At 43.5% G+C, this 14,311-nt stretch overlaps 1 protein-coding gene across 1 annotated transcript; it reads right to left on the bottom strand.

The window, feature by feature from the left end:
• Positions 1-4,705: 4,705 nt before the first annotated feature.
• On the bottom strand, positions 4,706-12,620 carry LOC109765333 (uncharacterized). Its single transcript, XM_020324130.4, has 10 exons — positions 12,230-12,620; positions 9,001-9,122; positions 7,875-8,919; positions 6,989-7,525; positions 6,583-6,771; positions 6,278-6,505; positions 5,940-6,173; positions 5,652-5,727; positions 5,392-5,581; positions 4,706-5,301 (listed from the first exon to the last, which is right to left on the bottom strand). The coding sequence occupies exons 1-10, from the start codon at positions 12,404-12,406 to the stop codon at positions 4,830-4,832; spliced, it is 3,270 nt and encodes a 1,089-aa protein (XP_020179719.1). The 5' UTR covers positions 12,407-12,620; the 3' UTR covers positions 4,706-4,829.
• Between the last annotated feature and the right edge of the window lie 1,691 nt (positions 12,621-14,311).

The raw sequence follows: 14,311 nt of genomic DNA, 5'->3' as shown, positions 1-14,311 counted from the left end.
TGCGCCTTCATAGGATACCCTAAGGAAACTATTGGGTACACCTTCTACCACACATCCAAAGGCAGATCTTTGTTGCCGAGAATGGGTCCTTTCTAGAGAAGGAGTTTCTCTCGAAAGAAGTGAGTGGGAGGAAAGTAGAACTTGATGAGGTAGTTGTACCTTCTCTCGAATTGGAAAGTAGCTCACCAAGGAAAAATGTTTCCGTGATGCCTACACCAACTAGAGAGGAAGCTAATGGTGATCATCATGAAACTTCAGATCAAGTTACTGGTGAACTTCTTAGGTCAACCAAAACATGTTCCGCACCAGAGTGGTAATCATGTCCTGAAAGTCATGTTGTTAGACAATGACGAACCTACGAACTATGAAGAAGCTATGATGATCCCAAATTCCGACAAATGGCTTGAGGCCATGAAATCTGAGATAGGATCCATGTATGAGAACAAAGTGTGGATTGAAAATAAATGTTCTTCAAGAGTAAGACGGACGCTGATGGTAATATCACTGTCTACAAAGCTTGACTTGTCGCGAAAGGTTTCCGACAAAGGGTTGACTATGATGAGACTTTCTCACCCATAGTGATGCTTAATTTTGTCCGAATCATGTTAGCAATTGCCGCATTTTATTAAATCTGGCAAATGGACGTCAAAACTGCATTCCTTAACGGATTTCTTAAAGAAGAGTTGTATATGATGCAACCAGAAGGTTTTATCGATCCTAAAGGTGCTAGCAAAGTGTGCAAGCTATAGCGATCCATCTATGGACTGGTGCAAGCATCTCGGAGTTGGAATATACTCTTTGATGAGGTGATCAAAGCATATGGTTTTATACAGACTTACGGTGAAGCCTGTATTTACAAGAAAGTGAGTGGGAGCTCTGTAGCATTCATGATATTATATGTGAATGACATATTGTTGATTGGAAATGATATAGAATTTCTGGATAGCATAAAAGGATACTTGAATAAGAATTTTTCAATGAAAAACCTCGGTGAAGCTACTTACATATTGGGCATCAAGATCTATAGGGATAGATCGAGACGCTTAATAGGACTTTCACAAAGCACATACCTTGGCAAAAGTTTTGAAGAAGTTCAAAATGGATCAGTCAAAGAAAGGGTTCTTGCCTATGTTGCAAGGTGTGAAGTTGAGTAAGACTCAAAGCCCAACCACGGCAGAAGATAGAGAGAGAATGAAAGTCATTCCCTATGCCCCAGCCATAGGTTCTATAAAGTATGCCATGTTGTGTACCAGACCAGTTGTCTGCCTTGCCATGAGTTTGGCAGGGGTACAATAGTGATCCAAGAGTGGATCACTGGACATCGGTCAAAATTATCCTTAGGTACCTAAAGAGGACTAAGGAAATGTTTCTCGATTATGGAGGTGATAAAGGGTTCGTCGTAAAGGGTTACGTCGATGCAAGCTTTAATGTTGATCCAGATGACTCTGAGTCTCAATCTGGATATGTATTGAACGTGGGCACAGTTAGCTAGAGTAGCTCTATGCGGAGCATTGTAGACATAGACATTTGCAAAGTACACACGGATCTGAATGTTGCAGACCCATTGACTAAAACCTCTCTCACACGCAAAACATGATCACACTCTAGTAAAATCTTTGGGTGTTAATCACATGGCGATGTGAACTAGATTATTGACTCTAGTAAACTCTTTGGGTGTTAGTCACATGGCGATGTGCACTATGGGTGTTAATCACATGGCGATGTGAACTAGATTATTGACTCTAGTGCAAGTGGGAGACTGATGGAAATATGCCCTAGAGGCAATAATAAAATGGTTATTATTATATTTCCTTAATCATGATAAAGGTTTATTATTCATGCTAGAATTGTATTGACCGGAAACTTAAATACATGTGTGGATACATAAACAAATACCGTGTCCCTAGTGAGCCTCTACTAGACTAGCTCGTTGATCAAAGATGGTTAAGGTTTTCTAACCACAGACATAACAGGATCACATCATTACAAGAATGATGTGATGGACGAGACCCATCCGTTAGCTTAGCATATGATCGTTCAGTTTATTGCTACTGCTTTCTTAATGTCAAATACATGTTCCTTCGACCATGAGATCATGCAACTCCCGGATATCGGAGGAATACCTTGTGTGCTATCAAACGTCACAAGTAACTGGGTGATCATAAAGATGCTCTACAAGTATCTTCGAAGGTGTCTATTGAGTTGGCGTGAATCGAGATTGGGATTTGTCACTCCGTGTATCGGAGAGGTATCTCTGGGCACTCTCGGTAATACACATCACAAGAAGCTTGCAAGCAAAGTGACTAAGGAGTTAGTTGCAAGATGATGTATTACGGAACGAGTAAAGAGACTTGCCGGTAACGAGATTGAACTAGGTATAGGGATACCGATGATCGAATCTCTCAGGCAAGTAACATACCGACAGACAAAGGGAATTACGTATGTTGTCATAAGGTTTGACCGATAAAGATCTTCGTAGAATATGTGGGAACCAATATGAGCATCCAGATTCCGCTATTGGTTATTGACCGGAGAGGTGTCTCGGTCATGTCTACATAGTTCTCGAACCCGTAGGGTCCGCACGCTTAACATTTGTTGACGATATAGTGTTATATGAGTTATGTGATTTGGTGACTAAATGTTGTTCGGAGTCCTGGATGAGATCACGAACATGATGAGGAGCTCCGAAATGGTCCGGAGGTAAATATTGATATATAGGACAATGATGTTTGGACACCAGAAGAGTTTCGGGAGGTACCGGGTAATCATCGGATCACCAGAAGGGGTTTCGGGAACCCCCGGGAGGTATATGAGCCATATGGGCCAAGTAAGAGGAGCACACCAGCCCACAAGGGGCTGGCGCGCCCCTCCTATGGCAGCCGACCCTGGGGAGAAAAGGAAGGAGGGGGATTCGGCCTCCCCCTGCCTTCCTCTCCTCCCCCTTTCTTTCCCCCTCGGGCAAATATGGTAAGGGGGCGGCCAGGGCCAGAGCCCAAGGGGGATTCGGCCTCCCTTGGGACGCCTCCTGGCTGCCTTCCTCTCCCTCCACCTATATATATGAGGGAGGGGCGCGCCACACAAGACCACGACAATCTCTTAGCCGTGTGCGGCGCCCCTCTCCACAGTTTCGTCCCTCAATCATAATTTCGGAGTGCTTAGGCGAAGCCCTGCGGAGATAGCATCACCACCACCGTCACCATGCCGTTGTGCTATCGGAACTCATCTACTACTTCGGCCGTCTTGCTGGATCAAGAAGGCGAGGACGTCACCGAGCTGAACGTGTGCTGAACGCGGAGGTGTCGTACGTTCGGTACTAGATCAGTTGGATCGTGAAGAAGTTCGACTACATCAACCACGTTACTAAACGCTTCCGCTTACAGTCTACGAGGGTATGTAGACACACTCTGCCCTCTCGTTGCTATGCATCTCCATGGATAGATCTTGCGTGTGCGTAGAAATTTTTTTGTTTTCCATACAACGTTCCCCAACACTAACCTCATTGAAACGTCTCTTCTTTAGACTACCCATAGTGGGGAGTAACTTAGACTAGTAACATGCATATGTGTGGGAGTAATATATGTGTGGTGTCATACTCCCTCCATTTTTATTTACTCCACATATTAGAGTTGACTGAAGTCAAACTTTGTAAAGTTTGACCAAATTCATAGAAAAGAATATAAATATTTAGCATAATAAATCTATATGATGTGGAAGTACATTCAGCAACGAATCTAATGGTATTGATTTGTTATTGTATATGTTAATATTTTTGTCTATAAACTTTTTCAAAGTTTGTAAAGTTTGACTTTGACCAAAACTAATATGCGGAGTAAATAAAAATGGAGGGAGTACTTAATTTATTACTACCTCCATCTTGGTTTATTAGTCCCCTTTATAATTTGTGCTAAATTTTAACTAAAGATTTTAACTGATAAAATATTAATGCATGTTAACAAAAATTATATCGTTGGATTTGTATTTGAATATAGTTTTCAATGATATAATTTTTTGTTACATGCATGAACATTTTGTTAATTAAATTTATGATCAAAGTTTGGCACAGATTACGATGTGGACCAACAAACTAGGACGGAGGTAGTAGGTTATAGACTCATTCTGTCTTTGTTGAGTTAGACTCTATGTTACCTCTGAAGTTACTCCCACTATGGACAGTCTTAGTTATAATTAGATAATACCCCACGCGTTGCAGGATGTTATTGTGTGACAAAGAGCTCAAAAGAGAGGAAGGCACAGTAAGAAGAAAAGGAGTTAGAAAATCCAATTTTGTATGAGATCTTGGTATTTTATTAGATGATCAAAAGTAGTGTATTCATCTCAATGGAAAGGAGACCATGCAACTATAAAAAAATATTAGCACATAATTTATTTTAATGAGAACACCAATACAGAGAGAAGATAAATGAAAAAAACATCATGACCAGCAGCGCTTCAAACAAAATATATGCCGAGATACTACCGCAATATGAATTGCTTGTTTGCACCTTGACTGAACACATAGCTTCGATTTTACTCACGTATGTGGTTCCACTCAACTTATATAGCACTACATTTATATACACCCGGATTGTAAAAATTGTGCTGAAACCAGTACACACGAAGCACAACTTCTTAAGAATAGTAGGAGTAGATAACTGTGCAGAAAAGCCAGCGAGTGGTCACGGACAAAACAGAAGGACTGTTCCAGTGATCGTAGAGAAAAACTATTGCAGAATTTTCCACCGGGGATGCATCGCGATGTGTGACCCAGCGGCTATGATCACCCACCCTGTTTACACACCACCTCGGATTCACAAAACAAAGCAAGTCATTTACAGGAGATGACTGTACCACGGGCCATGAACCTGCTCTGATATTGTTGCTACTTTGATCAGCACCTCAGCTGCCTTCACTACGCGGTCGGTGAGCTTTGTCGCCCTGATGCGCCCCAGGGCCGCCTCCGCGAGTTTCCTGCCCTTCATCCCGTTGCCACCCAGGGTGACTGCACGGAACGCGCAGTGAACAGATCGAGACACCTTCCTGAAGACAGTGTCATCAGTCTGGAGGCTTTTGAGGAAGACCCTGCTCAATATCTGCTTCCTGTTCTCAACCATTTCATCCGAACAAGGGCCGGCCGAGGTCGACGAACGGACCATCACCTCGATGATCTGATCCATGCCAACATCAGAAAAACTGTCTAGTAGCTCTGCGAGCGTGTTGAACAGTTCCAAGGTAGAATTTTCCAGTTCTGAGGGAGTGGCCTTTGAGTCCTCACTCATCAATACTTGACGCTGGACAAGCATGCTGTAAGAAGAACATAAGTAGGTTCAGTCGTTAATGTGTTCTAGTGCTCTGATATTATTACGTAGTAATGAACACAACATAAAATTTCACCTTGTTGCGATAACAATCACTTGTTGGAACTGACTCTGGACACCACGCAACCTCAACCAATTGAGCTTAAATGTCTCAGGTACTGATTTTCTTTCCATGCCCTCCATCCTGCTGATAAGCTGTAACAGCCCAATCCTTACTAGCCTGTCGAGCGTTTCTCCCGAGCACTCTGGTAGGATCTCTGTACTTCCTGTTTCATGTTATGTAACGTGATTAACAAACTCAGGTAAATGGCCAGCATAAAATTAATGAGCAAATACCTGCTACAGGCACTGTAGATTGTTGCTGATCTGGAGTTCCACGACCAGCTCGGAGGGTCGTAACCAATGGCTGAACCTGTTATGACAGACAGGCGTAGATTCAATCAACAGCAGCAGATGAGAACCATAAATACTTAGGCTAGTGTTGCTTAAAACAGCCCATAGGGGGTCTGTAGCTTAATCAATAACAGCGGGTAAAAACCACAACTACTTGTCTATTATTACTGCTTAAAACAGTAGCTGTGCATAGTGTTTACTAGGAGTAAAATTTAAGAACATGAAACTAACATTGTCTGATGCAGGCAGGATCTGTAAGGAGCTGACATATTCATTCCATTCTTCTTCTACCATATCCTTTGAGGTAGAAATCCACTGAATAGTTGAAGTGAGAAACACTAATGCATTGGAACGGGATACATAGCGATCGGCAAAAGCTTTCTGCAGGTACTCGACCCCACCGTAGCCCTTTATAATTGGTTTCAGTAGTTGGATTCGTGCTCTACTGACTTCAGACTGAAGAGCCTGTTTAATAAAAAATATTTAGTTTCTGAGTGATGCTATAGATTCACTGTGTAGCTAGTGTAAATTACTCAAAACCTAGAGGTAGTATTAAGGATTATACAAACCTTTAACTCTTCCATAGTGAACCGCAAGCCCTTGATGACAGCTATTACAAATGCATTTGGATCTCTATCATGAGAATCAGAGTGTCCGATCAATTCGTTCAATAATTTGTCATGACTGATCTTCATTTCTTCTTCCTTTGCGGGAGAAGATAATTTACGCAGCATGCCCAGAGAGTACTGCAGAATCTGCCCCAAATATTGTGTGCCCTGGGTGCTCGACTCAAGTACCTTTCCACAAGAAATGATTCGTTGGTATCAGATGTATTTAATAGATTCGTGATAACACTCATTCAGACTCTTCTTACCTGGGACAATATTTCAAGGTTAATATTGTTTGTTATTTCTTCTTTCCACCCTTTACTGGCCATCTGGTGCAATGCATCCCTGACTTCCTTTACTAGGTTGACCAGATAACTGTAATCTGGTGTGTCTCCTTTCATTGAATCCACAACCACATCCCAGAAAGTTTTCTCCATTGTTTCCCTAACTTGTGCCTGAGAATAAAAAAGTGGGCAACTAAGAAAATAACATACTACTTAACCGGAGGTGCATCTTACACTGGAAAAAACTACACCCTAGATCATGGCATTTGAATTCCCCTAGACACTCAAAGCTCACACAGATTCTCTACCATGATACACATTTTTGGTTCTTAGATTACCCCAGGTGTGAAGCTCGACAGTAATATTCTAATATACGAGATGACCTAACCTTGAAATCCCCCTCAACTTTACCAACGTCATCAGAGCTATCAGAAAAAGAACCATGCAAAATCTCATTGACCATTTGTTCATTCTCTGTAGGCAGCTGTTCTGGCACCGTTCTGCTCATTTGGCTGCTGATGACCTTGTCTCCTGAGTTACTTTCAGATGGTGAAGGGGAAGCTTTCAACAAATATCCGACAAGCTCATTCTCTATTGGCAGCTCTCCTGACCCTGTGCTGCTCATTTGACCACCGTTGTCTCTAGTGTTACTTTGAGACGTTGAAGAAGAAGCCTTGGACAAAGATTGAACAACTCTACCTAGCCTTTCACCATCCGTGCCCAAATTATCTTTGGTGTCAGAAAGAAGAGAGTGTCCAGAAAGAGATGCGACATTTGCATCTGATGTTGCCAAGGGGCTCCTATTTTCCTTGGCTCCAATGAACTTTGACCTTGTTTCTGATAAAGCAAGTTCCATCCTCTCAATACTAGCTTCACCACCTAGGTGCCAAACCTTCTCCCTTAGAAGTTTCTGGTCTACCATAACCTGGACGGCAAACAGAATTTCGTTTCAGCAGATGTTACACTTATGAAGATGTCAAGAAAAGAGCATCGGAGTAAATAAACTACTCCCTCCGTCCCATAATATAAGAGCGTTTTCGACACTATACTAGTGTCGAAAACGCTCTTATATTATGGGACGGGGGGAGTAAGTGTTAACATTCTAGCACGTTTGTTAGAACGCCCAAGGCTTTATTCCTCAGATGATACATTAAGACAAATCATATGCACCCAAAGTAAGATTTGTTCAAAGCCAAATCATATGCACCCAAAACTACACAAGGGATATGGCAGAACATAAAAAAGAAGCACCGATATAAAATTATGAATCATACCTGTTTCTGGATGGCTGTCGAATTAATATTAGTATAATTAAGGCTATCTGACATGCCTTCAGTAGTTAATTTGCATGTTTGCATCATTGAGAGCTCAAGCTTGCATGCAGCTGTCACGAGATCTTCCTCTAGCGACTTGGCATCTTTTGCTTTCCACACCACAAAGTGGTAAAGATAAGCACACCAAGCTTTATCAAAAGAAGCCAGCTGAGATCTGAATTTTGTTCGATCAGCAGCAATTGAAGAACACTCCTGGTTATTAGAAGATCCAGGAGAGACTGCACCTAATGTAGACTGCTGCAATATGCATGCACCATCTAACCCATCAAGTATTGTCTTCATCAGCAGTTCAAATTCCTTCACAAAGTTTGTTGCTGACTCCACAAGTAGTTTCTCTCGCTCGCCTTGTACATTAAAAACAGCCCCTGGATGACCTAGAATCATGTAAGCACAAAGCACTACCCTTGGTGAATATCTAGGTAACTTGCCAGAGTCAGAATTTTTAGTTGTCCTTTTTGGTGTTACTCTAGCTCTTGCTGCACTACTTGGTAGGATTCTCGTATTTGGTGATCCCAGGTGCTTGAGCAGATGATCGATATTTTCTGGTGTGCATGAACTTGATGTCTCAGAAAGAATAAAACGACTCTCCAAGCAATCAAGCAATGCCCTGGCGGTCTGAAGAACTTTTGTAGATTCAATACAGAGGGCTAGTTTTTCAAATGGCAGAGAATTAGCAGATTCCTGATTTATTCCCAGCACGTCAAAGGCCGCAGCCAACACCACTGTTGTCTCCCTGTACTTATTCTCTGATGTCACTCTTTGCCCAAAGAACTTTTTTGTCCTCTCCTCCAGCGCAGCTCGCCTCTGCAAACGAGCATGCAAGAGTTGAATACGGTTCTCCTCCGCTTGCTGTACCCGATGCTCAACTCTCATGCCAAGCTCCTCCCTTTCCCTGTTGAACCTCATTTCTGCATCCTTCTTACCAGCCTGACGCAGCTCATCCAGTTTAGCTAAACGATTCTGCTCTTTCTCCAGGAGGCTCAACCTACAATTATAGAATATTCTTCAATCTTTGGTAAAAAAGAATCAAATAATAATACCCTACCGGTTTGCCTCTTTTGATTACCTCTTCTGCTTAGCAGCCACAAGCTTTGCTTCAAGGCGTTGCTTGGGATCCTCCTCCTGAGATGGCTGTGAAGTGCTCCTGACCGCATGCCTTGCTTTGCATGATAATTTTTCATGGAATTGCTGGAGAGGACAACAGTTTATATAAGTAGGCAGCAGCAAACATATATGTTTTACCAGTCCATGAAACTTCGCAAAACTTGCCCCATTTTGGTCATTTCACCCTTCACACAGTTCTCAAAAGTTAGTTAACAAAACAAGAGAATGAACTTTCTGGTCATATAAATTTGTAATGGAGACTCAACATTCTCACCGTCAGAACCAACCAGGGCTTAAACAAGCCCTCTTCTAATCAATGCACCGAGACACAAAGCTTTCACATTTTCTCTAAAAAATAACCAACCAGGGCTACCACTGCCACAAAGTTAAGATAAACCTCAACTACCTTGCAGTTCTAAGATCTGATCAAATAAACTAACACACGGTGCCAACTTGGCAGCCATTTTGCCACACTAAGAGCTTGATATGGTGATGCAAAGCATGAAGGCTGACATGGCTTCGAGACCGGGTGGGTTTCTGGTATCATTTTTCGAGAAGTTCTTGGGGGCAGTCAAGGGTTTTGTTCTTCAAATTCTCAATGGAATTGCCCTTGGCACGGTAGTATGTCAAGGTTGACTTCGGGGTGTGAATGCTTATTCCTAAAACTGAAGGGGCGGGGTGCATTAGGCATTTCCACCCTATCGCGCTAATTAGTGTAATTTTCAAGATCATTGCTAAAGCTTATGCCACCAGGTTCTCCGGGGTGGCGCATACAATTATTAGCTCTAGTTAAACATCATTTATCAAAGGTGGACTTATCCTGGACGGGGATCTGGCGCTACAAGAGATTGTTCACAAACTTCGAATCAAGAATCTATGGGTAGTCTTGCTAAAACTGGACTTCATGGAAGCATATGATAGGATAAACTGGAAGTTTCTACGCAAAGTTATGCCCAGGGAAGGTTTTGACGCTGGATATATTCATCGGATCATGCAGTTGGTCTCGGGTGGCCAAACTGCAATGTGCATTGATTGAGAAGTGCACCCCTTCTCCTGCAATCTCAGAGGGGTGAGATAAGGGGATCCCATCTCACCCCTCTTGTTTGACTTGGTGGGGATGCCTTTGCAGAAATCCTATCCTCGGCCAATATGGCAGGTCATGTCTGCGGAGTGATGCCGCACTTGATCCGGTGGAGGGGGGGGGGGGGGGGGGGGGGTGTCTTGCATCTCCAACGCATGGATGATACCATGATCCTCTCATCCAGAACAAGCCCGCTGCCATTGCAAACATGAAATTCCTGCTTATGTGCTTCGAGAACATGTCAGCGTTAAATTTTAATATACACAAGAGTGAAGTTATTGCCATGGGGAGTTGGGAGATCTCTTCAAGTTAGGCAGCTTCCCTATAACATACATGTGAATTCCTAACAGTGATAGGAAAATCTCCAGTGCCACCACGTTGAGAAAGTTGCTAACCATGTTGGAACCATGGCAAGGAAAATGTCTTTCCTCTGGGAGGATGCTAATCCTCACTAACACAGTAATATGTGCTTATGCAGCCTACCAAGGTACTTCATGGGACTTTACATGCTGCCAGACAGAATTCACGCTACCATGGACACGCACCGCTCCCACTTCTTTTGGGAAATAGCTGGACCGAAGAGACCTTAGTCAATTGGCTGGCAGGGCGCCGCGCTAAAGTATGTGGTGGCCTCGGCCTGCTTAACTAGCTCATGACCAAGTGGATCTGGAAGTTGTACCAAGATGACAGGAGCCTCTAGAAAGATATTCATTTTAGCTAAATATCCCGAGGCCTCGGATATCTACTTCTGCATTGGGGCAGGGGGGTCTCGATTTCGGAAAAGCATCGACCGCATTAAATATAGCTTCAAGCTCGGTGCTAAGTATGCAGTTAACGACATCCAACTGACACTTTTTTCTAGATGGATTGGTGGCATGGTGCGAGCCCCTTGAAATACAGGTTTCCCCTGCTGTTTAACATTTGTTCCAACCCCTCGTTCACGGTTGTTTAGGCATTTAGAGGTGATGGCTAGCATATCCATTTCCACCGCTCCTTCAGCCACGATGAGCTCCTACCGTGGGAGGCGCTTCACTCAGTGATGGAGGAGGTTCAATTGGGTTCCATCGACAAATCCATGTCCTGGGCACTGGAACCTTCAGGGATTTTCTCGTCCAAGTCACTCTACTCTAGGATTTGCCAAGAAGTGGCTCACTTCAAGGATATGTGGAGCGTCGATCGCCTTTAAAGATCAAGATTTTCACTTGGCAACTTGCCAGAGATCGTCTCCCTTCTACTGACCAAATACCGAAGTATCACGGGCCGTCCTGTGCGTTGTCCGTTGTGTGGTGAGGAGGAAAATGTGCTGCATATCTTCTCCTGTCACCTTGCACATTTCATGTGGAGTGGCATCTGCCAGTTGCTTGGGTGTCACTGGGATCTGGCTAACTTTACGGGTTTCTTTGCTGTCCTTTAAGGGTTTCCGCCTAGAGGTATTCTTTGGTTTTACTTTTCAGAGGAATGTTGGGCTCTATGGAATATTAGAAACAAATTAACCATTGAATATGGGATCCCGAAACATCCTATATCTGTTCAGCTTTGGAAAGCGACCGCCAAGCCAAGGAATAAGAGCACAAGCCAAGGAGCACTAAACTGTTCTTTCTGATCTATCGTTGTTGGGGTCTGTTTCTTTCGGGTTGTACTTTTTTCTTTCTTTCGGGTTGTACTTAAACGGTTAAACCTTAGGCTGATGTAGTCAGCAAGTAAGACTTCCATACTGCTGTTTGACTTTATTAATTCGGGTATTAATTCATACAGTATAAGTTTTGTTTGGTCCAATTACTCTTATTGGCTGGAGCGTAACTATTCATTGGAATTGGAACTCCTACAGGAAATCAGTCCGCAGATCCCTTAACACCAAAAGATCACATCGCTCGTGCAAAATCTATAGGGATTAGGCATGAAAGGTCAGAAAATGCAACGAAGCCTGATGCTCAACGTAAGAAGAACCCCTCGACCGGAAGAAAAGGGTTCAGGGGTTCACCGGGCACTGAGAAATCGATTTTTTTATACCGCATAAACGTGCTGGCTAAATCTCCATTTCGAAGTCATACTCAACTATGAATGCGAAATAATGAAGCACGCAGCGAAAAAAATGGTGGGGGGTACCAACCTGCCTCCGGAGTTGGGCGTCGCGGAGTTTGGCCTCGATCTCTTCGGCGGTTGCCGGCGCGTCGGCGCTTGACTCGCGCGCCTGGAGGAGCCTCCTCCTGATCCGCCGCGGCACCCTGGCCACCGGCGAACCCTCCTCCGCCGGTATGTCTAGTGCTACCGCCTCCGGTACCGTCATTCGCTCCGACCGCCGATTCCTGACCAGGTTCAATCCCAAATCGCGCAGACCTACGCGCCGCCGCGTCAGATTCCGCCGGAGGTCGCACGAATTCGGCCGGCGAATCGGCTGTCGCTGTCGCTGCTGTTGCTGCTCGTTGGGGACTGAAATCCGCAATCAGCCTTCCTAGCAAACACGCGGACAATAAAAGGAGAATGAGAACGCCACCGTCGCCAAGATTCGTGCACGATCCGACGGGACAGAAATCAGCCTGAAGCCAAATAAAAATTAGACGACTGGAAATTAAATGGAAGTTTTAACAAAAGCGGGATAGTTGGCCTGGAAAAGCTATTTACACACACACACAAAACATATCCGACGTGGCACAAAAAACATCCTTAAGGACAGTGGCGGAGCTTCAAAGAAAATGTTGGGCGGGCCAAGCTAAAGAAGTGCACAAAATTTTTAGGCATTAGTGCCTACTTGATATTTTTGCTTTCATTGATTCTTTTACGGGTTAACAAACAGGTTACTGGCAAGATGCTAATATCAGTACCTTATTACACATTGTTTGAATGATCTTCTTACATTAAAATGCACTTAACAAAAAAAACATTATGTGCTAGATACAAACAATCCGCTAATTTACCAAGAAAAATATATCTTTATCTTCTATTTCTGCATATGAATTTATAATAAAATGCATGAATTATGCTCAGTTCAGTCAATCAATAACAAGAATCTAGTACTCCAAAGATAATTAGAAATTACCCGGCGACACAGTGGCCAGGAGGTGAACATCCAGCGTTACTCAACACCGACAGTAGACCGGTAGTCTCAGTGGATTGCAGCGGTCAGCCGAGGCATCTGGGCGGCACCACGACAGGATCGCGACGGCCAGGACTAGGACTGGCCAGTGTGGAGGCCGGAGGCCGGAGGGAAGGAAAGATGGCGCCACTGCGATCTCGCGTTGTGGCACGCAAAGCCATGGAGTAGGCAACAGGAAACAAAAAAACATGCGTTTAGCAGCGAGGAGCTTGTCTGATCTGCACGATGTGCGGCACAAGATTTGTGTCTGCGTGAGATGCGCGCGAAGGCGGCGTTAGTCCTGGCTGGCTGTCGCTGCTGCTCGTCTTGTGTGTGCTCGTTCTGCTTCGATCGATTCATGGATTGTAACAGGCTGAGTGGGCTAGCATATAGGTATAAAAAATGAGAAAAACCTGGGCGGGCCATGGCCCGGTTTGGCCCCAACAAAGCTCCGCCCCTGCTTAAGGAACTAGGGGAAGTGTGGCAAATAGAAGAAACTAAAGCTATACAGAGGGCTAGGGAGAGAGATATCCTGGAAGGAGATAGAAATACAACATATTTTCAGGTTGTTGCCAATCAAAGTAGGAGGAAGCATATAATTCATGTATTAGAAGGGGAAGATGGTCATGTTACAGATGATATTGGGATGAGAAGCATTCTTGTAGGCGACTATAAAAAGGTGTTTAGGTGAAAGCCCATACCTGAAATTAATCTCAGAAGGGATTTTTTCAGTGGGGAAGAAAAGATTACTGTAGAAGAAAATGCTAGGTTAGAGGCTAGGTTTACTAAAGAGAAAATAAAGGATGTTATCTTTAGCTCCTATTCAGATGGGGCTCCTGGCCCTGATAATTTGCCCTTTATGTTGTATCACAAAAAGTTGGGATCTTGTTAAGGTTGATCTTATTAGGATATTTGATATTTGGTTTTGATGGGGATTTGAACCTATTCAGACTGAACTTTTCCATGATAATTTTGATTCCTAAGGAAAATGAGGCCATAACCATGAATAGATTCAGGCCTATTAGTTTGTTAAATTGTTGCTTTAAGATCTTCACTAAAGTTTTAACTAATAGATTAACTTTGATTATAGGTAGACTCATTTCATATGCAACTTGCTTT

The sequence above is a fragment of the Aegilops tauschii genome, chromosome 6 (genome assembly GCF_002575655.3).
Source record: "Aegilops tauschii subsp. strangulata cultivar AL8/78 chromosome 6, Aet v6.0, whole genome shotgun sequence".
Lineage (NCBI taxonomy): Eukaryota > Viridiplantae > Streptophyta > Magnoliopsida > Poales > Poaceae > Aegilops > Aegilops tauschii.
Note: the sequence above shows the minus strand (reverse complement) of the source record. Positions and strands in the feature narration are given on the sequence as shown.